Consider the following 24487-nt stretch of genomic DNA (forward strand, 5'->3'; position numbering starts at 1 on the left):
AATCTTACTTGCTTTTAAGATGGTAGTTTTGATCTATATGTACATATTTTAGTCAGCATTATTTATTGTTTTTAGCAGAAAGTTTGATCCAAAAAAACTTAAGCCCAATATTACTAGAAATGAAAAAACCAAAATAATATTTTTGATAAAATTACTTTTTCTTAGCACTTCCTTTAAATTGATTGAAACTTTGCAACTGCAGATTTCACTCAAAGTATTTTTTAAAAATCTATTTACCTAATTAGCAAAACCCAGCCTTCAAAGTTAAGCCAATGGGCCGTATCACAATTACTTCCTATCACATTCAGTCTGACTTCATTTTTCAGTACAAATAAATGTGTTAATACACATCACCATGACAGGCTACCTTATGTTTTATAACGAGCCAGGTATGAATTGATTTCCTCACACATTGTTTTCAAAAGCTGTAATTTTAATGTTCTGAACTTAACACCATTTATATTTTAGGGTCAACACCGAACATTCCATAGAAACCAGGACTCAAATTTTAGGCAACCTGAGCCTGTTTGTGAATACAGATCTTCCTTGAGATAGGGTTACATCTTGGTCAATGCATTTTAAGTTGAAAATATGGTTAAGTCAAAAATGCATTTAGTACACCTAACCTACCAAACATCAGAGTTTAGCCTAGCCTACCTTAAAAGCGCTTAGAATACTTACATTGGCCTACAATTGGACAAAATCATCTAACACAAAGCCTAGTTTATAATAAAGTATTGAGTATCTCACGTTATGTATTGCATATTGTACCGAAAGTAAAAAACAGAATGGGAGTATGGGTACAGAATGGTTATAAATGCTTTGGTTGTTTAACCTTGTGATCACGTGGCTGGCTGGGAGCCGTGTCTCACTGCTGCTACCCAGAATGAGAGAGTATTGTACCACTTATCACTAGTGCAAGAAAAGAGCAAAATTCGAAGAATGGTTTCTACTGAATATGTGTCACTTTTATACCATCATAAAGTTGAAAAATCACAAGTAGAACCACTGTAATTTGGGGAACATATGTATAGCGTTCTAAAATTAAAATAGGATTTAAAGTACAGATGTGAACACTAAGTCCCCCCCATCCCCACCTTTGCCTATTATTTATAGTTCTATGGCTGGTGGTACTCAGGCACCATTCTTAACCTATTAAAATAAGTTCAAATAAAACTATTCTAAGTCCTGTGAAATATCTTTTTTTTATTGTTGTACTACTAAAGTTGTATTACTAAAAAGAATTCAAATATCAAAATTTCATTAATAATGCTATTTTCTTTACTGGAAGAACAGTCGTAATTATTAGCTGGGAACAACTGGAATCATCTATGCATTCACCAATTTGCATTGCAATTCTCCCCTACTATCTAATTAATGTCTTCTGCTACTTCATGTATTCTATGAAGTACAGTGGTTTCTGAAAAAAAATACTGATATAAATGCAGTGATAGATCTTTTAACAGTGTACCTTTTCTGTAGTCTTGTACAATTTTCCTAGCTTTTGCAACAGATAATTCTAATTTATCTAAGTTTCACAAGCATCTTTAGGGTCTATGTAAAAATATTAAGCTTATTTACATTTTTGTTGATACCTTTAATTTCTCTTCATTAAAAAAATTAATATTATTTTTGGAGTCTGGATGTTTTATCCATAAATTACAGGGGCATCCACCTATGTGGCTCAGTTGGTGGGGCATCCAACTTCAGCTCAGGTCATGATCTCACACCTGTGGGTTCGAGCCCCGTATCAGGCTCTGTGCTGACAGCTCCAAGCCTGGAGCCTGCTTTGGATTCTGTGTCTCCTTCTCTTTCTGCCCCTCCTCTGCCCTCACTCTGTCTGTCTCTCAAAAAATAAAATAAAACGTTAAAAATAAATAAGTAAATAAATTACATTGTGAGAGGGTTTTTAGCATCATCATATCACAATAATCTCATGGGTATGGTCACTAAAAATTATTATCAGTTCCACAATTCAAGATAACAATGTATAAGAAATCCAGAATATCTCAATACCTCTGATGCCACATTTTGCCACAAAAGACAAAATGTCCCTTGGTAACTTGATTAGAGAGAGTTTTACCAACATCCGTATCTGATTTGTCCCTTAGTTTCACAGTCCAGGCCCTGGCGCAGTGAACCGCTAAGATTTGGATATGTTTTGTTTTGTAAAGCAAAAGGGTAATTGTGAAAAGGCAGGACTTCAAGACAGATCTTTTTTTTTCCCCAGGAAAGGGGAAATATGGAAGTTGATGATCTGGAAATTGATTTCCATAAAACTATCTGTGTCCTAGCATCCTTAGAAAACCTTTGTGTATCTCTGAGATTACTCTTTACATGTAGAAGTAGGTTAATTTCAGTGAAAAGACTTCTAATCTAGACTGCTGCAATAGCTTCATAACTGGTCCTCCTGCTTCTACTCTTGCTTCCCTACAGTGAATTTTCCTCTCACCTTTTAAAAATGTAAATCAGACCATGTCACTCTTCTCCCTACAACTTTCCCAGGCTATCCACCATTCTCAGAATAAAACCCAAACATTTCACTATGGTCTACTAGGCTATTTTTGCAATATGTGTCTCTTCTTTCTAGAATGCTTATCCCCTAGATAACTATTACTAATTAAGCAACTCCCTTGCTTCTTCTAGGTCTCTATTTAATTTCCTTAACATCCTGTATGAAATAGCATCAGCATTATCCCCTACCCCACATTTCTTACTGACCCCTTTCTTTGTTTTTTGTATTTTCAATGCTATCTGATACTATATCATTTCTTTTTTTCCTTCTTTTGAAATGTTTATTTTTGAGAGAGAGAGAGAAAGACAGAGAGGGAGTTGAGGGAAGGGCAGAGAGAGGGGGAGACACAGAATCCGAAGCAGGCTCCAGGCTCTGAGACGTCAGCACAGAGCCCAACACGGGACGCGAATTCATGAACCATGAGATCATGACCTGAGCAGAAGTCAGACACTTAACCCACTGAGCCACCCAAGTGCCCCAATATTATATTATTTCTTCAATTCCCCTCCCCAGACATAATGTAAACTTCGGAAAATGAAAGTACTATCTAAAAAGATATATGCACCCCATGTGCATGGCAAGACATGGAAACAAGCTAAGTATCCATCCACAGATGAATGGATAAATATATGTAAATGGAATATTATTCAGCCATAAAAAAGGAGAAAATTTTGCTATTTGTGACAACATAGAGAAATGAGGGCATTATGCTAAGTGAAGTAAGTCAGAGATAATCACCACATGATCTCCCTTGCATGTGGAATCTAAAAAAGCTATATATTCGGGGCACCTGGGTGGCTCAGTCGGTTGAGCGGCTGGCTTCGGCTCAGGTCATGATCTCATGGTCCGTGAGTTCGAGCCCCGCGTCGGGCTCTGTGCTGACAGCTCAGAGCCTGGAGCCTGTTTCAGATTCTGTGTCTCCCTCTCTCTGACCCTCCCCCATTCATGCTCTGTCTCTCTCCGTCTGAAAAATAAATAAACGTTAAAAAAAATTTATAAAAAAAAATAAATAAAAAATAAAAAAAATAAAAAAGCTATATATTCTATAGAAAGCTATGTATTCTGTAGAAATAGAATAAATTGGTGACTTCCAGGGGCTAGGCCATGGGGGAAATGGGCAAATATCTGTCAAAGAGTATAAATTTCTAGTTATAAGATTAATAAATTCTGGAGATCTACTATATAGCATGCTGACTATAGTTAACAATACTGTATTGTGTATTTGAAACAAATTAAGACAGTCGGTCTTAAATGTTTTTATCACACACACACACACACACACACACACTGGTAATTACATGAGGTGATGAATGTGTAATTAACCTTAGTTTGGTAATAATTTCATAATATATAAGTATATCAAATCGTTATGTTGTATGCCTTAAACTTACACAATGTTATATGTCAATCATATCTCAATAAAGCTGCATAAAAAAAGAATGTAAGCTTCATGAGATCAGGGACTCTCTCTTGCTCCTGTTCTCTTAATGTCTACAACACTGCTAAATCAATGAAATAAGTATTCTTCCCTATTTCTGCAAGGCCTTAAATACAAGATATTCATTCCTACCTTATTTGTGGTAGCAAAAAATAACATAAACAAACAAATAACAAATAAACAACATAAAAATCAGAGTACATATTTTCAATGAAACATGATGCAGCTGTGAAAAGAAGTGGCATTATCTCAATGTGCTGAAAGAAAAAGTTTCCAAAGACATACTTATTCTATCCAAACTATGATGCCATTAGATGTAATGTACCTTTAAATTACTACCAAAAAAGGGAATGCCCAAGATGGAAGTCTAACAGGAGATGCCTGTATAAAGCCGGATATGAGTAAAGAGAAATGAACTCACAACACAGAAAGATACAGCAAGAAAACTTACAGATCTCAATCCTGAAAATGAATAGAAAGAGAAAAAAAAAAATCCCTGAAAATTTAAGCCACAAGCCAGTTCATGTGGATTTGCTGTCTGACTCATACCATTAGTGTGGTCCAAAAACTCACAAGCAAAGAATTTAAAGTAGTATCAGGTTGTGAGTAAGCCCATGTGACTGACAGAAGCAAACATCCTCTCTGGAAGAAATGGATGTCAATCCAAGACTACGATGACTGTAAGATGATATAGATACATCTCAATTTTAGTAAAGTGTAAAAAGATGAGTATCCTAGAATATATTAAATACAGTCTCATTAAGTGGTAAAGAGAAGCTGCAGGATACTCCCATTTGTGGGGAGAAAAGGATGTGTGTGTACTTCTCAATGCTAAGACAATTTAATGAAACGACATGCAATAGTTTTTCTAGTCTTGAGTAAGAGAAATTTTCCGGTTCTTATGCTATTTTAATTTTGTACCATGTGCATATATTACTTTTCCCTTAAAAAAATCTGTGACAAATCAGAGAGAATAAAACATATCTTTCAATGTTTTCTTAACTATACTTACAGACTCAATTCATCCCCAACCACAATCTTTAAGAATGGAATAAATAAAAAGGGAGAGATTTACTCCTTACGTTTGGTCTCAAATTTCACAGGCTTACTATCACGATTCTCTAAGGGATACAACACTCTGAATAAAAGAATATAGAAGTATTTATGTAGCATCCATGCATACACAATTAAGCACCAAATCATTTGGAACAATGAGTTTTCACATTGAAAACCATGCCTCTAAAATTTCACAATCTAAAGCCAAAAATGAAAATCCACACAAACCAATAAACTATTATACACCCACATACAAATAATTGTAGTCCTCCAGAATATTTCCATGAGAATGTGTCCTGAGCCTTCATAAATTTTGTTCAGTTATATCCATAGCCCTTAAAACAATACCAGGTTGGTAGTGAGTCCAAGGGACTGAGAGAAGTAAACACAGAGGCACTCAACAGTATGTCTTGAAGCAATGTTTAATAGTGTAAATATTGAATACATACATTTAGATAAGCATTGCCTTTAAATAGTCAAAGCCTGAGGTGTTTTTAAATGGTGGCAGGGTACATGGGGTTTCACATATTCATTAGACAAATATTGATTCAATGTCTACTATGTGCCAGGCACTGAGCTAAACGCTATGAACATAAAAATAAATGACATGCTCCTGACCTTGAACAGCTCACCCCACATGGGGCTCTGGGCTGACAGCACAGAGCCTGCTTGGGATTCTCTCTCTCCCTCCCTCTGTGCCCCTCCCCGACTCACACTGTCTCTGTCTCTCTCAAAATAAAAATAAAAATAAAAATAAAGTTAAAATCTACTCAATGAAAAAAGAAAAAGGCATCCTAGACATCCCTAATTAAATTCAATTTCTTGAATTAAATTAAATTAAATTAAATTTCTACAAAGTACAAAAGAAAATCAAGTATGCATTACTATACAATTCCCTTAAAGACCTATTACCTTAGGGTCCACTTTTAAAGTTTTGTAACTAAATTTTTGTGTTTATCTGGAAGAAAGAAAAGGAGTTCTGAATCTAACATTTTCTAGAGCACAACTAATAAAAAGCCCCAAATCTAGGTACATGTAAAAACTAAAGACTATTTTTAAGTCTTTGTGAAACTAGGAATATCTTTTTATATCAAATGTGAAATACATCCTGTTCTGTAAAGGATTATCCATGATTTAAATAGCATTAATATCTACAAAGTAAGCTTAGTAAACCCTATAAACCATAATAAAAAACCCTATAAACCATAATAAAAGTAACTAGAAAACGTTTAAAATGTCTGTTCATACAACGTCAGTGTTTACAAGACTATTTTGAGAAAATAATTTCTACCTACCTTTTTTGCTTTGGGACCCTGAAAGTTGGAAAAACAAAAGGATTGATAAATTTTTTAAAAACTCAGATATTTTTAACCAAAGTACCAAGATTATGTAAAATGCGAAAATTAGGAGAAGCCAGATAAAAAGCATAAGGAAACTCTCTGTACCATCTTTGCAACTTTAATATAAATCTAAAATTATCTCCAAATGAAGTCTTTTTAAAAAGAATTTAGACAAAACTACAAGCAGGTCTAGGAAAAAATAAAGTAGTTCATCCACTGAAGCATCTTTTTAAAATTATACTCTTTAAATCTTACATTCTTTCTTATGACAATCACTCCATGATCTATGCAGAATGATGGGACCTAAACCTATACAGAGTAGCAGTCAGGAAAGTGCTAGTTTAAACAGTTCCAAAGAACAATAATGATTAAGTACTGGTACTGATGTCAAATTTGAAAGTGTGGAAATGATTTCATAAATAAATTATCTTTCTGTGATTAGATTGCTAAGGTTATAGAAAGAAAATCAGTTATTTAAAGCAAGCAAATCTATGATAAAATGATTCTGTTCAGCAATGTGTCTTAATGCAGATCTATTCTTTGGAAATTATTTTGGAAAGCACAGTATTTCAATAAATATTTACCACTGGCATTATCATTACAAGTGATTCAATAACACTACTTGTAATTTCCTGATTAGGCTCATGTGTCCATTAAGTTTCTGATAAGGAATCGGTAGGAGATCATGTGACTAAAAGATTATACACTTTCCACATCTGAAGACTTATACAGGAGAAATTATTGGTTCAAGCTGTAAGATTATCACTGTATTAAATATAAATGTTGAAATTCACATGAAGCAGATTTTGTCTTCTTGAAAAGTACACATATTTCATTAATTCATTCAGCAGATATTTAAGATTTGATTTGCATACAAGGTGCTCTGGGACACCAGAGGATATAAAGAAGAATAGTAGAGCTTTTGCTCTCATATAATTTTTACAGTTGGGTTCTATATCTATTATACTTACTATCAATTCATAGTTAACACACTTTCATCTTGAAATAACTACTATACAGCAGAACATGCAAACAGTATTGCTCCTGTTCTCAAGTAGCCATATTTTAAAATGGGCAAATTATCATCTCTTACTAGTGCTTTTAATATGAAGCACGGTTGGAATTAGTACTTACCCTAACCCTTCCTACAAATCATAAAAAGAGCATTATGTATGGGGAAATAGGTTCTACTTACATAAATGGGTTAGAAAAAAGCTTAGGGAGGAAAGCCACCACCATGGGGCAAAAGGGCCAAGGTTAGCTAGTGAGATATGGTAATGGATCACGAGTAACTTGTTATATCACCTGCAGGAAATTACTTTCCATCTGACACCAATACACTATTGTGCTTTGATCACACCCTCCACTTGCCACCCACCCCCCCACCCTTTGCTTCTTAATCACACAAGTTAATGATTATTATCTGATTGTTTTCTTCACGTTCACCACACGTGTAAAATCTTGTGCGCTCAATAAATATGGAGACAAATTCCTGTTCAGGGCTCTTGTCTCCCCCTGGACATTAGCCTTTCTCATATTCCATTCTGTGTCCGCTCTCTTGCTGGACAAGAGAGAACTCCAGACTCATAGTCTATGACAATTATGTAGTACAGTACAGTTGACCCTTGAACAATACACGGGTTAGGGGTGCTGACCTCTATGTCGTCAAAAATCCACATGTAACTTATGACTCCCCCAAAACTTAACTACTAATAGCCTATTGTTGACTAGAAGACTTACTGATAACATATAGTCAGTTAACACATATTTTGTGTATTATATTTATACATACTGTATTCTTACAACAAAATAAGCTAGAGAAAAGAAATATTAAGGAAATCATAAGATACATTAACAGTGCTGTATTTATCAGAAAAAATCTGCCTATAAGTGGATTCCCGCAATTCAAAGTGGACCATTGTTATTCAGGGGTCAACTGTAGTTCTCAAAGTTCAGAGGGCATAAAAGTCACCTGGATGCTTGTTTAAAAAATGCATATTCCTTCAGTAAAAGTGTACACACTCACTTTCCCTTCCACATTATGATTCAGTAGATATTAAGGACTGAACTGCATCCCCACAAAATTCATATGTTGAAGTCCTATCTCCCAGTACCTCCAAATTTTAGTTTATTTGGAACTAGGGTTGTTGTTGATATAATTAGTTAAATTAAGGTAAGATCATAATGGAACAGAATGGCCTTTAATCCAGTATGACTGGTGTCCTTATAAAAAGGAGAAATTTGTATACAGACATGCACACAGAAAGCACACCATATAAAGAATGGGGATATGTTGCCAAGGAACTATCAGAGCTTGGAAAGAGATCTGAACAGATTCCTTTCCAGCACCTGCAGAGGGAGCAGAGCCCTGGAAACACCTTGATCTTAGATTTATCAGCCTCCAGAATTGTGAAACAGTGAGATTCTATTGTTTAAGCCACTCAGTTTGTTTTACTTTGTTACCTGGCAGCACTAGGAAACTAATACAGTAGACTTGGAGTCCAGTCTGTTCCTGGACTCTGTATCTTAACAAGTTTTCCAGATGTGGTAAAAGCAAATGTTCCAGGGACATTTTGAGAAACATTGCTGGAGGGATAAGATGAAATTTATGCTCCATTGGAAAATAAATTAAGGGCTTATTCTTCCCTCAATTTACCAGCAGTTTTAAGTCAGTTCAAAGTCCATTTACTTCCTTGTCTTCCAGAGATGAATGTTCTCCACACCTTATTTTTTTCCATCAATTCTGGAAACTCACATTCATACTTTAAAACACACTTTGAAAAGCATTGTTCTTCTCTTTCTGTGTCCTTCCTCACCCCAACTTCATTATTTCCAATTAATCTTACTCCATTGTAGACATTTCAATTGTTACAGTTAAAAAACTGTATTATTATTAGATTAGCCTGTCTCCCAGAGCAGGGAGGGGTTGCAATATTCACTTTTAGATCCTTGACTTCTAGCCTAGTGTCCAACACACAGAATTTAATCTGTATTTCCCCCTAATTAATGAATTAAATAATTAACTAATTACATTTTTTACTTCCTTTGGTTTTAACCATAGAAGATGGAAGTCCCATTTAAGAAAATGGGGGAAAAGATACTCTCATAGCTACAGGGTTGGTCTGTGTCCTTGGAAAAGTCATGACAGCCGAGAAGTGCATTAAAATAAAACAAGAAGCTTTATTATACTTAATAAAGGCAAGGCAAGCTGAGTAACTTGAATTACAAAACAATTCATATTTCCACAACAGACCATAAAAAATAATTTTTCAAAGCAGAATAACTTGTAACAGTTTTTAATTAACCACTGAGGAGGCACAAAAACATACTTTTGCCAAGCTGCCAATAAAAAAAAAAGCAATTTAATGGAAACGTCTATCATTATTGGAAATTACCAGGTTCAGACCAATTCTTAAACCTAGCAACAATGCCAGATTAGGACACCATCTGACCGCAATGGCCATCCCCCGTCTGCCGAAACCGGTTTGGGATTCCCATCTGTCCTGTCCATCTTCCGGACGGGAAGGCCATAGATCAGAAGGCAGACTCCCCACAGGGATATGGGTGCTTTCTTAAGCCGACCGGCTCCCCTCTAAAATATGACATGCTCTTATTATATCATTGTAACATGGTGAATCACTGCTCGCCCCTCCACCGCTTTTCCCGCTCACCATGCTGCAGCAAGCGCAAACCCGGGCCAAATCTGAGATTAGAGTTGCGAGGACAAACGCTCCCGGGTAGTTAGGACGACAAGCCCCGCCCACTTGCGCCCTAGGGAAAGAGCGCAAATCCTCGCGGAAGTGTCCGCGCAATCGCGCTGGGGCTCTTCCGGACGGCGCCCCGCCCCCTTCTCTGACTGGCTGCCCCACATCAACACCGCCCTGTTCGAGGCTGACCGACCCTGGAGTCGAAGTGGTCGGAGGCCATATTATGGCTGTGGAATGCCGGAAAGTGCGTGAGTGCAGCCGCCGGGGCGTTTTATTCTGTTTTCCAGATCTTGGGGTCTGGAGGCCGTGAAGTATGCTCTGGGGCAGGGACTACCGGGTGTGGCAAAGGGTTTCTGAACGTCTTCCGACGTTGACAGTTTCTCTTCCTCACAATTTCCCAGGAGTGTTTTGGGGCACTTCTTTCCGTGAGGGTTTCGAGAAGGAAGGGAGCCGTTGGCTACGCCACTGGGTCAAGTGATTGACACCCGGGTGGGCTGCCTGGGCCACCACAGCTTAGGCCCGACCGAGTGGCAGGGCTCAACTGGCAATTTAGAGAAGGACTAAACAAATTAGTTTCGAGAGGGTTGGTCATTTTAAAATTAATGACTTTCGGATTCTTCTCTCTGCACATGGTTCAGTTTACTCTGTGCGAGTTATGTATATGCTGATTTTCCTAAGAGCAGCTCTAACGAAGAAGTGGAAATTATTTGAAGCAAATCCTGGGTAAAGTCTTATGGTTGAACGTCGCTGAGGCCCAGGAAGACTCATTAAGTTACTCGCCCAAGGTCACTGGCTCTTTGTACTAGCCAGTAGCACAACCTTCAGAATTTCAGTCTCCTCCCCGCAAGAAGAAACACTACCAATTTAGACCCACGGGGAAACTAGAAGAAATTAAGTGATTAAGATATTAAGCTCCCTCCAAATCCTCACCCAATTCTCTGATCTCAGGGCCCTGTTTCCGCATGACAAAACGTGAAATACTTTAAAATCGTTGGCACCATCTCTTATCTCTGAATTGTAATTTTATAATGCTCTCTCTTTTCCAACTTCATTGATGAAATGTATTAGTAAATAAGTATTACTGAGCTAGTCTTATGGGTTGAGGTCTTATTATCCCCATTGTAACAGAAATCCAATTGTAAATTATGACATTTCCATCTCCAAGCCCTGGTAGCAAGATAAAAAACATCTTAATACCGACTTCATACAGCGTTCTGAAGCCATTTAATATGAAAGTAAGCTTTTTAGTGTTTCAGACTACTGTTTATGTTATAAAACCTCAGTCAATTCAGTTAGGATTGATGGGCCTAAGGAGGTGTTAACGTTCTTCCCAAATTACCTTAAAATGGTAGGCCTTTAAGAGGGAGGACTTGCTCAAGCCCTCACTCTAGGCCACCTCCCTCCCAGGGAGGAGGAATTGCTATGGATGTGTGAGAACACACTAGACTGTGTTCTAGGGGTCACTGTGCTATAAAAGATTGTACCAGTGAGTTTGGTTCTTCTCTCCTACTTCTCTTGCAAGTTGCCTAAGTGTAAGGGCGATTTCCTGTTCCCTCTTCTTTGCCTTCAGACCGGTGTAACAATATCCACCCATTCTGAACATATACATAAATAGCTCTTTTCAGCTCACTTCTATACGCTGGCTTCTGGGTAGGGCTCAACCAAGCCAAATACCAGCCTTAGGGGGCAAAAATCTCTTGCCACCTACCTCTGTGATAACATATCCTTTGGTGCTGGCACTGGTTTTTTGTGTGAAGCTTTTTAGGCTTAGTTTAGGGACATGTGTTTCAGCTGTTTGAGTCAAATCTAACAGAACCCAATAAATAATAATATTGCACTGCCTTTCTTTGCCAGTTTTCCTTCAGCTTTTATTGGCATCTGAACTTCATGAGGAAAAGTAATTAACAACAGCTTTTGGCAACCAGTAAAATGACAATTCTTAGATAACCCAGGAATGGAGTTGGTTAAATCTGAACTCCTCAGTCCACAGTTATTAGGAAGAAGCTATCAATGAGGATTGTACCTTCTTCTCCTTGCCCACCACATGCATTCTCAGAATGGTAGGGGACTTCTCTCAGTCGCTAAGAGTTTGGCTCTTTACAAAGAGCAGTAACCTCCATGACTTCATGCAGGGTTAAGGAGCAGCCCCCGGTCCCTGCTGCACTTCAGCTTCACCAATTGTGAACCCAGGGAGACCTCTTTCTCCCAATGGCTACTCAAATACTTAAAGGTCAACACAAAATAATAATGATTCCTATAGGGTACCATATCAAAGAATGGGACAATTTCACCCTAATCAAACCAGCTACATTTTTTGCTGCGCAAATCCTTTATTATGTATAATTTGTAAACTAAAAAGACAATTTAAGCCAGATCTCTACAAGTTTTTATAAATGACAAATTGTGAGTTAAATAAAGCTGTGCTCCTAGCCAGAAAATTAAACAGGCTACAATTTGCAATTTGAAATTATGTCTATGTAGATTTAGAATCGTTTTTAAAGCACGTGGTTCTGAAGAGCCATTCTTCAGTAAGATTAACCATACTGGAAGTTGGCTCTCAGCAAAAAAAAAAAAAAAAAGAAATAAAAAAAAAAAAAGAAATAAAAAATCAAAGTTTTAAAATTGAAATTAGGTACTAATATAGTAAATTAAATACATCCATCTGACTTCATTCCTTTCCAAAACTCCACTAAATCTTCAGTGAAGGGATATAAAAATAAACTGGAAAAATGAGAGAGAAGAGAGAAGATGACAACAGTATTTTGGAAGCTGCAAACCAGATAAATGAATGTGACTCAACACACCAGAAAAGCCCGATTTATACTGCATAATTCTTAAAAGGCACTGGAACAGGGCCAATGGAATTGGAAATGAAGAATGAAGTAAATCAAAGAGATTAAGTGAAAGCTCTTTGAGAAACACCTCTGGAGGGACGATACCTCTTACTCCTACAGAAGCATGGAGATTGACTTCTGACAAAATAATACTATTCTGTACACTGAGGTGTCTTCAGGTATACTAAGTACGAGAACCACACTGGAAACAAATTAAGTAAATTTGGGTATATACTGCTGAGTGCAAGGTCCCCCTTCTTCTTCCACTTCTTAAGATTAGATAGGCAAATCCTCAGCAAACTGGAAGTTTCTTCTCTGGGGAATCTGACCAGTCCAGGAGGAATGATCTAACACTTTGACTTCAGAGGTTCCCCAACAATGGCCCACTCGGATCCTAAGAGAAGCTCAGAGTCTATCAGTTGCAACCATGTATACAAATCTTCTAAAAAGCTTTTTTTGTCCTTTCACTTATAAAAATGGACAGAAAAGGATTACCAGACTTGGGAGGAAAGCTCGGAAGCAATTTGGAGAAAAACAGAAAATTCCAAGAAAGCTTAAAGAATTGTTCTGCTGCATTGTATGTTTGCTGTATGAATTAGCTCAAAAACTAGTGAAGAGGGGAATTACAGAAGTATTAAAATGGAAATAATGTTTGTTCCTGTGTGGTTTTTTCCCCCTTAAGAAAGACAATCCAGAGAACTAGATTTATGAACTTAAGCAAGAAATGAAAAGGTTTTCATTTAGCTGCCATACTTACTTTAAACTTTTTAAAAACTTAAATTTTGGGGGGCACTTGGGTGGCTCAGTCGGTTAAGCATCCAACTTTGGCTCAGGTCATGATCTCGCAGTTCTTGAGTTCAAGCTCTGCGTCAGGCTCTGTGCTGACAGTTCAGAGCCTGGAGTCTGTTTCAGATTCTGTGTCTCCCCCATCTCTTCCCTTCCCCCACTCGCACTCGGTCTCTCACACATAAATAAACATTAAAATAAAAAAAATTTAAGTGCTTTCACCCAGGGCTCCCACCCCAGAGAGGCATACCAGGTTTTATGCAACTTGACTGCTGGCCAGTTAAACCACCTAACCTAATTAGCAGTCTTGTGGTTTAGATAGATCTCTATTTCCATGTCTACCTCACTGTCTCCCAGCTCTACCCCTAACATTTTGCCAGCATATTTACACCAATTTTTAAAAAGTTTTACTGGTATAATTAACATACAGTAAGTTATACTTCTTTAAAATGTAAATATAGTTTGATAAATTTGACATTTCTATAAAACCATCACCACAATCATAATTAACATCTCCATCATCCCCGAGGATTTCCTCCTGCCTTTTGATTCCTCCTGTTCTCCAGCCCCTTGCTCCCATTCTCAGGCTACTCTGTTATTTCTAAGCATTTTAAATATTTCTGTGGTAGTCTCCAGCTATTCTACAAAATAAATGGCCTGTGATCTTCGCAAGTATGAAGTTCATAGAAGTCAAGGAAACCCTGAGGATCGGTTTCAGATTGAAGGCTAAAGAGACATGAAAACTAAATTCAGTGTGTGTTTGGACCTTTTTGCTATAAAATACAGCATCTTTGGAATGAATGCCAAAATGTGGAGGGGGTGTGGATTTCAGTAGTAATGTAGCAGCATTAGTTTCCCGATTCTGATAGTTGTACTGTTCTGTAGGGAAATGTCCTTGTTCACAGGAAATATACTCTAAAGCTGTGCTGTCCAATATGGTTACAACTAAGCCACTGATAACCTATAAGCACTTGAATGTAGCTAACATGACACACTGAAATAATACTTTGGTATAAACAAAATATGGTAAAATAATTTCACGTTTTTAAGTTTTTATTTGAGAGGGGGGCGGGGAGAGAATGAGTGGTGGAGGGGCAGACAGAAATGGAGACAGAGGATCCAAAGCAGGCTCTGTGCTGACAGCAGAGAGCCAGATGCAGGGCTCGAACCCAGGAACCATGAGATCATGACCTGAGCCAAAATCAGATACTTAACTGAGCCACCCTGCTTGACTTCCCACACTCAGCTTCTACTCTTTGGCCTCTCTTAGTATAGCACCTTCTAGATATGATCAGGCCTCTTCCGTGTCCTCCAAACAAATCTGGCCTTGCCTTGAAAGCATTGTAGACAGTCTTCCTTTTGACAGGAAGGAAACTGAGGCTCAGAAAAGGTTAAGTAATTTGTGTAATGTTATGCAGCTTGGATTCAAATCTCATTCATTTCACTCTGTATAAATGGAGGTACACCTACATATCCCTCTTTGACAATTCATTTTCCCTCTCATTACCCTTTCTCCTTCGTAAGAAAATTCTCTTATTATGTCTCCCCCAAGAGAGGTTAGTTCTGTGAGAACACATATCTTATCTGACATTTCATGGCTACGTCAGTGCCTGGAACATAAAGTGCTCAAAAAGTTATTTATTGAATGAAAAACAAAGTTTCCATATTCCCAATATGTACAATTGTTTTTGATTCTAAAAGAGACTATAATGCAGTTATTTACAAAACTTTTTATTTTTCTTTAGGTATGTTATGTATAAAGGCAGATACTTTTCATAATAAATGAAAATGGCCAATTCTTTAAGAGGAGAAGTACTGAACCTTTATAAAAATGTAAGTACTTATGTTGCCATTTTTATACATATGTTATTGAGATACAGATTGTTTAGAAATATATAATCTTTCTTTTTTAAGCTGCTGTATCTTGGACGAGACTATCCAAAAGGAGCAGACTATTTTAAAAGGCGTCTGAAGAATGTTTTCCTTAAAAACAAAGATGTGAAGGACCCAGAGAAGATCAAAGAACTTATTGGACGGGGCGAATTTGTAATGAAAGAGCTAGAAGCCTTATACTTCCTTAGGAAATACAGAGCGATGAAACAACGCTATTATTCAGATATCAACAAAACTAACTGATCACGATTACTATAATTTGACTGAAATTCAGTGTCAGCTATCTATGTATACCAGATATGATAAAAAATAATTGTGTCTTAAAATGGCGAGATATACAGGTTTTGTAAAAAAAAATACCTGTGCTGCCTTATTGAACTAAAATAGGTTTCAATTTCTATTCACAGAGCTTTATCAACAACACTTTATGCTTAATTTTACACAAAATTAGCAACATAGCCAACTACCAATTAAAATTTAATAAATACCCAATTTTGAATGAAAACATAGTACACTTGAAATAATTTTAACTTAGTAAGTTTTTGCCAATTCTTAGCCTCTTTCTCCATTTTACTGACAAGAGAATGCCACTTAATGCACATTTAACTAAGCAAAATAATTTCTTATACATTAATTCCCCTTAACTTTTGAAGGAATACCACCTTATTTTTGGCCCTATTTGGCACTTGACAGCACACATTCAAGGTTCGATACAAAACAATAGCACCTGGCAATGATTTAAGTGTAGTTATAGAAATAATATGTATGGAGTAAGATTATTTCTGATCTTGAAGTAGGCTGCCAGTGATTAGCACTACATACATACCTATTTAATATCTTCCATTATTAATTTTGCTGCTGGTTCTCTTTGGGTCTTAAAACAAGTCACCTGTTGTGTATCAAGTACCTTTACTGATAAAAAGTAATAAATAATGTTATTCTGTTGTTTCATCATAAAGGTAGATCTGTTTTGCATCTACTTCTAAATGAATTAACATGATAATGGACCTAAATCTAGCACGGTTTTAAGTAAACACTTAAACCTTTACATAATGTTCACAACACCTTTCACAAATAAAGAATATACTTAACTGATAAGCTGCAAAAGATTCACTAATATTCACTAATATTACTGTTCTGTATCAACTGTGGGGCAAATGTTTCAAATTCCATCAAGAAGTACACACTGTCGTAGTCACCATAACTATTTTTATTACATTACAATAATTAGGAGCAGTACAGTTCATGACAAAAATATTACAAATTTCAGATCACTTCACAGCACATACTCCTATAAACATTTAAAAGTTAATTTTAATTAAAAGAGTGGTCATTTTTAAATTTAATGTTTGATATGACCAACATTCCTAGGTCAGCGCAACCAAATGATGGAAAACAACTGGATCACACTGCATATGTCCCACAAAAAAAAGCACAATGTACAAAATGTGCATGTTTCAGTTTACACTATACAAAAATAGTTAAAATACATTCCAGGTAAACATGTTACATTAAGAAATAGTACTAGTAAGAAATTGGCACTCAAAGGAAAAATGCAAAAGTATTTTCAACATGAAAACACAAGACAGTGGAACTGGAAACTTTTGGATAAAACATTACATAACCCATTTAGCTCTATGGGGAGGGGGACCCTCTGTAATTGACATTTCTGCAAGTGAAAACTTTGTTTTTTTCCTAAATTCATATAAATTGCCTATCATCATCCCAAACAGGCACTTAAAACTATTAAACGAAAACAATTACTAACCTAGTTATGACTATTCTTCAAGAACTCATGTAAATGTATCTTTAGGAAGAAATAATTTTCATTTTCTGAAGGACTTTACAGCTACCAGTTGTATGCTGTTCAATTTCTCAATGCAGATTTCATGCTACCCAATACTAACAGAAATTATTAAATATAAATTCAGTTTTAAAGTAACTGATTTTTTTAAAAAACCATTAATACAGAGTTACCAAGAAATTATTATTTTTTGACAATGGAAATGACAGTTTTTATTGCCTACCAGAAAAACTGAATGTGTATATATATCATTTAGAAGAAAATGGTTAGAAGAAAAAAAAAATCACCGGAATACAAATGAGATGAACTTGTGCAAACTGCAACTGAACATGCCTCACAAAATTTCTATATATATTAGGACAAAATTGTGCAATGGTGGCAAAGATTTTGATAACCTAGAAGTTAGGTTCTAAATTCCTATGCAGTGTGACTCAGTTAAAATAGAGCCTAGAATTCCTAAGTGGAAATATTCACTGAAATTATACTACATACTTCTGCTACATTCTTCCACAAACATGTTAATGTCTAAGACTATGTAATTTAGCAATTTTTTTCAACTTCAACAAGGATTTTTATCTTTAAGGCCGTAATAATTACATAAATTTATTTCTAGAATTATGGCTCCCCTTTTAAAATCCCTACAAAAACAAACCTTTTGTCAAACCATTCAAAATTCACATAATAAAGGATAATTACCACTGCCTAAAAAAAGTTGCCCAGCTACATCAAAAAATTCAAGAGTCCTAAAAATCCCTCAGTTAAGCACTGCAATTCCTGAAATATGGCCATTTCTTTCTCTTGTGTAGAAACAAGAGGAAGTACTATAAAGTCTTAACACCCTATCTAGATAATGTTCCATAAACCTGTAATTTAGCACAGCATTTCAGAAACTGGACTGATTTTTACACAGAAATTTCTTTTTCTGTGAATTAGCTCAAGCATCTGTTTATTCATACCCAGATAAATAAAACTTTTTAAATTCAATTATTTAATTTTAAGTCTATTTTAATTATTATACAAAGAGACCAACTAGAATAATACACACTTGGGAATTTTAATGTTATTATCTGACATATGATTTAATATGTACTATAAGTTGTCCCAAGAGAATCACATAATTATCCCAAATAAAAAACAATATATAGTCAAGTTTACTCCTTTAAAATAATGAAGTAAAGTGATTTATGTAAAGTAGCTTGATTAAACAGCTTTACTGGAATCAGAGCAAAACAATTATTTTAGAACTGGAAGAAACCTTAGAGACCATATCCCTTCTTTGCAAAACTAAAATATGCATTATGTTATCTCTGGGTCATGTGCCAAATGCCTAAGATATTACAGAGCACTCTAAAATATCAGCACTACTTAAGGATAGGGATCATGTCCCTTTTGGGGGGATATTGTAATATCCCCAGTGCCTTGTGCAGTACCTGGCATCTAGTAGGCACTCAAATAGTTGCTGAATAAATGAATTCTGCTAAAAAGTAAGCCTTGTGAATTAAATTTTAACGTATTTTTCATTGTAAGATTTTGCTTATCAAAATAATGGAATGTATCACTGTTACCAGGGCTAGTCCTAATTTTAGATTATCTAAGGACATCTTTCAGTACTACCTTTATCAAATTCTTCCACTGGATAGGGTTCTGTCTATTCATAGCAGGTATGAAAATTCCTACTTAGTCACTAATGGACCGGGTAGCAAAGAGATGATGTTCAAAAGGATCAAAGTTAAATTGCTATATAGCTACCATCTAAAAATTAGCTATTAGGTCCATCTCACTATAGTATCTGTCAGATTATGTTAGGCCTGACTAATGTGACTTGATGGGAAGCCTTCACAGAGATATCCAAAGCAGCAATAAATCTTGAGGTTAGAGGAATCAAAAGTATTAAAAGGAAAGCATCAAGTCATGGGGCATATAGAAGGGTAGGCAGGCAAGATGACACTAATGTGGGGGAGTACTGATACTGATACTGGAGAGCAGATACTCAAAAATAAACTTCACCTCTTGCACAACTTTGCCTAAGACTGGCACTGAAGATAACACAGGTAAAAAGTTACAGATTGTGCTGAGATTGACAAATAGGTATTCCTTATGTAAACTGAATGTAAATCACATAGCTGTAATGCTAGATATAGCCTCTGAGATGACTTCTTTTAACATAGAAGAAATGGATAGTAAGTGATTTGCCCAAAAGTGAATTGTAAAAGACACGTAACTAGAATCTAAGTCACCTTCCTCCTAGCCCAGTGATATTTTCACCTCAACACACCATCTTACTTCAGATATTTAAAAATACATCTTAAACGCATTGAAAGAATCATGTTATTAGTTTATTTTTTAAGCATTATATATTCTTAAATATGGACCATACTTGTAAAGTGTTTATGAAATGTTACTTTAGCCAGTGTTGAGAACTAGCCAATACTAGAGATTTTGAAACTTTTTCACTTCATTGTTTAAAAAAAAATTAAAGTCTTGCCACCCCCAACCCCAAAATCTCATTTAAAATAATGTTTTTTAAAAAGTTCTGTTGGTTTTTTTAAAAGTGATGTTCCTGATCTGTCAGAGGACCACCACATAGTGAGAATGTAACTTATCCAAACTCTGCTAGTCCCTACTTTTGACCACCCAATGCATGAGCACACTGGGAGGCCACAGGGATGCAGTCCATACCATGAAACTCTTAATGAAGCTCAAAGGTTCACACAAGGCCTGGCCTTGCAGTCTTGGTCTCTTTAACATCTACTAAAGCTAACTGGCCCAAATAATCTTTAATGTCACTACCAGAATTAAAACTATTTTCTAAGACTGAAGTTCAACAAAAGATTTAAAGTTATGCTAAGAAAGAGCAATCTGACACAGGGAGACTATATTTAATTCCTATGGGAATTTTTTATACATGTTAAAATTTTTTCAATTATTACAAAAATTTAGTAGCATGTAAATATAGCCCCAAAATGGTTGCTATAATCCTCATCACATACTGGGTCTGCCTTAACAGGAAAAGCTATTCAGAGTATTATAGGAATTTATCTAATACAGAAAGTAAATGCCTTTTAATATTTTCCATTGCCTTGTATTTTTTTTTCCTTTTTTTCCCTTTTTATAGAAAAAATATAATATTTTGGGGAGCGTGACTATGACAAACAGCAGTGAAAAGATGGAGAAAACCTTTATGAACAGTGTAACTTTACATTCATTAAGGGTGACTGAAACTATAGGACATTAATACCTACAAGATGAATCTACAAGAAGCCCATAAATTCATGTTCCCTCAATGTTTCAGTAAAACGAATCATGAAATCTCAACTGAAGTTATAAATGGTAATTAATCCATGTATGTGACTACATGAAACACAGAATAGGGATGATTCGAAAGTTTCATTAATTTGTTTCACACCAAAGTTCACAATTGGTAAGAAAAATAGGAAGTAATCAACTGCATGCACCAAAAACCCCAAGACAGAAATCTCAGGTATTCAGTTTCTTTTTCACAGGCATTGCTAGTTCAAAAACCAAAACTCAGGGAATACTGGCACTTAGAGGAAAAAAAGTTTCCACTGTCATTTAAAATAAGCATTCAAGATAAAAGCTAACAGTTTGGATGGAGCAGAAAATTAGGTAATGCTAAAACAAATGCTAATAATTTAGTGTAATGTACAAAAATTACCACTTTTACTTAAGTATGCCTTAAGAAAAAAGTACAAATTGTATTTACATAATTATACACTTTGTCTTTGACTTCTTTTTCTTCTTTTTACCATCTTTGCTCATCTTTTCTTTATGTTTTCGAATTTCTCGAACTAATGTATAGAAGGCATCGTCAACACCCTGAAACACATAACAAATATTAAAATGTGAATATATATGATGGATTGAGGTATAGAGATAACAGAAAGGATATACTACTACTGGAGACATTAATACTGAGAAAGAATAAGGTCACTTTACATTTCTCTTTAGACAAAGACTTTTAGGATTCTTTTTTTTTTTTTTAAGACTTTTAGGATTCTTAAATGTTTTCTTCATGAGTATTTCGTCAACATTATAAATAGGAACACTGATTTTCACAAAAGGCAAAGAAAAGCAGTGGTACAGAATCTTACATAAGCTGAACAAGTACCTTTTTCCCAGAACTTACTTTGCTACTTATTTTTTCATATTGACACACTTCTGTCACCAAATCCCAGTGCATTTCTGCATGTGTTTTTATGTGTGTGAAAATGCATTTACACTTAATTATCTCTGAGTTTCTACATGTTAGATATAAGACATGCAACTATGTACCACTTTCATAAATACTGACAGCAGCAATATTTGAGCTCTGGGTTCAATACTTACTTAAATCCGTTAGATTTAAATAATCCCCAAGAAATAAACAGTATTCAAATATACTTACAGTTTTGAAAATAATATATATTAAGGCATTAGTTTCAATTCATATACTTAACATATAAGAAAGAAATTTGAATTGACCCCAAAGATAAGACACAATACTTTGAAACATGTAATACCTCTGACTTGTAGAGAAATGAGCTCAATCACTTAAACGGTGGTATAGTTATCAATTTGGAGGAAATTCTCTTTTATTTATTATTGTTTTACTTTCTGTTTAATTAATATATTACATATTCAAAAGTTTGCCATATAAAGCCAAATGCTGTATCTTCAAAGAAATTTCCATTTAGTCATTTTGGTAAATCTATTCCTGATCAAAGCAAGGTATATAAATAAATAATGGCTGAAAATGATTTCAAGTAGAATAATTTTCAACCTAATAATTCATAAAGTGAAAAATGGCACTCTCAAAGTGGTAGATTTTAACCCTGCAATACTGAAATTATACAATTATAGAAATCAATTCCTGTTATGACCCCATTAAAAAACAAGCTAAATATAAAAGCAAAATTAAAAAATAAAAAAGTATGATCCTCTATATACTTTAAAATCTGTGAGTAGTAATTCTTTTTAAAAAGCTGCTAACCTACTGATGCTTTCAGAGACACTAGAGGGAGTCCTAGGAACAAATACTCAGCAAATAAAGTTATACAAATCAAGACACTTTAAGAATAATGAAAACTGAATTTTTATTCATTTTAACCACTTCTGTTGAATATTCATATAAACACATTCATATAAGTTATTTATTTCTTGAAAATAAATTTAAACTTTAAAAATTTATCAGCGATATGATTTCTCCTTTACTACACTACAAAAATCTTCTATAATTAATATTTCAAAATAGTAAAATTAATTCAGGGCATTTTCATTTAAGTTACACTTAACTAATTTTCATAACAGATCTAAAAGAAAAATATTATATTTTTGAAGAAGTAAACACAGGGGCACCTGGCTTGGTCATTTGGGTGTCCAACTCTCAATTTTGGCTCAGGTCATGATCTCACAGTTCGTGGGATTGAGCCCTGCACAGGGCTCTGTGCTGACAGTGTGGAGCCTGCTTGGGATTCTCTCTCTCCCTTTCTCTCTCTGCCCCTCCCACACACATACTTTCTCTCAAAATAAATAAATAAACTTAAAAAAAAAAAAAAAGTAAACACAGAGCAGGAATGAGAGGCTTGGTCAAGGTTTAAATAAGTAGTTATAGGATGAAAACCAGAATTATTTGGCACCTGAATGGCTTAGTGTGTTGAGCTACCAACTCTTGATTTCAGCTCAAGAGTGGGACTGAGCCCCACGTTCAGCTCCATGCTGAGTGTGGAGCCTGCTTTAGATTCTCTCTCCCTCTGCCCCTCTTCCCCACTCTAAAATAAAAATAAATAAATAAAAATTAAAAAAAAAAAAACCCACCAGAATTATCACATGAACAGCAGTGAAAAGTCCAGGGGAAAAAGTCTCCAATAAAACCCCTAAATTGCACTCAATGATGTTCCCCACTTTCTGAAATCATTCATTACTGGCACAACATATGCTTTGCCTTCACCCAAAGGAAAGGAAAAGTGATAAAATATAACTTATCAGCAATACAATCAAGGCTTAATATATATAAATCTTTATGCTAACCTTCTTAACACACAAAATGCAAAAGCTTCCAACGATGTAATAAAGAACCATTATTTTATAATTCACCAACCCTTGGCTAATTTATAATCATAAATGGTTATGAATGGTATGGAATCTTAAAAGAGGATCTAATCCAACTCCCCTACCCTTCACAAATTCCCTTTTATCACATATGCTTATGTAGCCTACTCCATTTCAACTACTTTTATAATGAAGAAAAATGTCAATGGTACTAAAACAGTGAAGCAGATAAAATGAAAAACTATGAGATGGATATAGAGAAGACACATTCTAAGTTAAAAACAATACTCAAGGGGCGCCTGGGTGGCTCAGTCGGTTAAGCGTCTGACTTCAGCTCAGGTCACGATCTCATGGTCCGTGAGTTCGAGCCCCAGGTCAGGCTCTGGGCTGATGGCTCAGAGCCTGGAGCCTGCTTCCGATTCTGTGTCTCACTCTCTCCCTGCCCCTCCCCATTCATGCTCTGTCTCTGTCTCAAAAATAAATAAAAATGTTAAAAAAAAAAAAAATACTCCAGTATTTAGGGGACAATGAAAACAGAATGTGATAACATTACCATCTTCTAAGATTCTCACAAATAGTTTAGGTTAATATTGCACTCTTTCTTAATACTGAACTCTTATGTAACTTATTAAAATAGAATAATTGCAATGATTAAGGAAAGGTTACAATTAAAACGGACACTGAATTCCTTTTTTCAATATGGGAACTAGTCATTTTTATACACACATATATAAAGACAAAAAATTATCCCAGTAATTTTGTTTAAACCCATCCATTTTAGGGGCACCTGGGTGGCTCAGTCGGTTAAGCGTCTGACTTCGGCTCAGGTCCTGATCTTGCGGTCCGTGAGTTCGAGCCCCGCGTCGGGCGCTGTGCTGATAGCTCAGAACCTGGAGCCTGCTTCTGATTCTGTGTCTCCCTCTCTCTCTGACCCTCCCACCATTCATGCTCTGTCTCTCTCTGTCTCAAAAATAAACCCATTTGTTTTAGGACTGAGAAAAACAAATTTGTATATATTTATTACTGTCAAATTAATTTTGTAAAAATATTTTTATTTAAAATTTTA

The 24487-nt window shown here is 35.5% G+C and overlaps 3 protein-coding genes across 10 annotated transcripts in view; 1 reads left to right on the forward strand and 2 right to left on the reverse strand.

The window, feature by feature from the left end:
• The window catches only part of DNAI7 (dynein axonemal intermediate chain 7), a 71677-nt gene extending 61575 nt beyond the window's left edge, over window positions 1–10102 (reverse strand). For 2 of the 4 annotated variants that reach the window (XM_042991963.1, XM_042991962.1), the window contains exon 1: window positions 5264–5678. In XM_042991963.1, coding sequence (XP_042847897.1) covers window positions 5264–5317 — 54 coding nt within the window. In that variant the 5' untranslated portion in view covers window positions 5318–5678. Of the gene's footprint in view, window positions 1–5263; window positions 5679–6304; window positions 6323–10020 lie in introns of those variants that run through there. The other 2 variants (XM_007075618.3, XM_015534621.2) reach the window with 2 other exon arrangements.
• Window positions 10103–10201: 99 nt separating this feature from the next.
• ETFRF1 (electron transfer flavoprotein regulatory factor 1) lies at window positions 10202–17066 on the forward strand. Of its 3 annotated transcripts, none has more exons than XM_007075616.3 (3): window positions 10202–10300; window positions 15422–15509; window positions 15591–17066. In XM_007075616.3, exons 2-3 carry the CDS (start codon window positions 15459–15461, stop codon window positions 15810–15812), a joined length of 273 nt encoding a protein of 90 aa, XP_007075678.1. In that variant the 5' UTR covers window positions 10202–10300; window positions 15422–15458; the 3' UTR covers window positions 15813–17066. The 3 variants fall into 3 exon arrangements, with proteins under 3 accessions (XP_007075678.1, XP_007075679.1, XP_015390109.1); XM_007075617.3 differs by having other exon boundaries at window positions 10216–10304; XM_015534623.2 differs by having other exon boundaries at window positions 10288–10367.
• KRAS (KRAS proto-oncogene, GTPase) overlaps window positions 16358–24487 on the reverse strand; it is a 40833-nt gene continuing 32703 nt past the window's right edge. For 2 of the 3 annotated variants that reach the window (XM_042991969.1, XM_042991967.1), the window contains exons 5-6: window positions 21098–21210; window positions 16358–16481 (exon numbers count right to left, since the gene is read on the reverse strand). In XM_042991969.1, coding sequence (XP_042847903.1) covers window positions 16469–16481; window positions 21098–21210 — 126 coding nt within the window. In that variant the 3' untranslated portion in view covers window positions 16358–16468. Of the gene's footprint in view, window positions 16482–21097; window positions 21211–24487 lie in introns of those variants that run through there. The other variant, XM_042991968.1, reaches the window with a different exon arrangement.

The sequence above is a fragment of the Panthera tigris genome, chromosome B4, assembly GCF_018350195.1.
Source record: "Panthera tigris isolate Pti1 chromosome B4, P.tigris_Pti1_mat1.1, whole genome shotgun sequence".
Taxonomy (NCBI): Eukaryota; Metazoa; Chordata; class Mammalia; order Carnivora; family Felidae; genus Panthera; species Panthera tigris.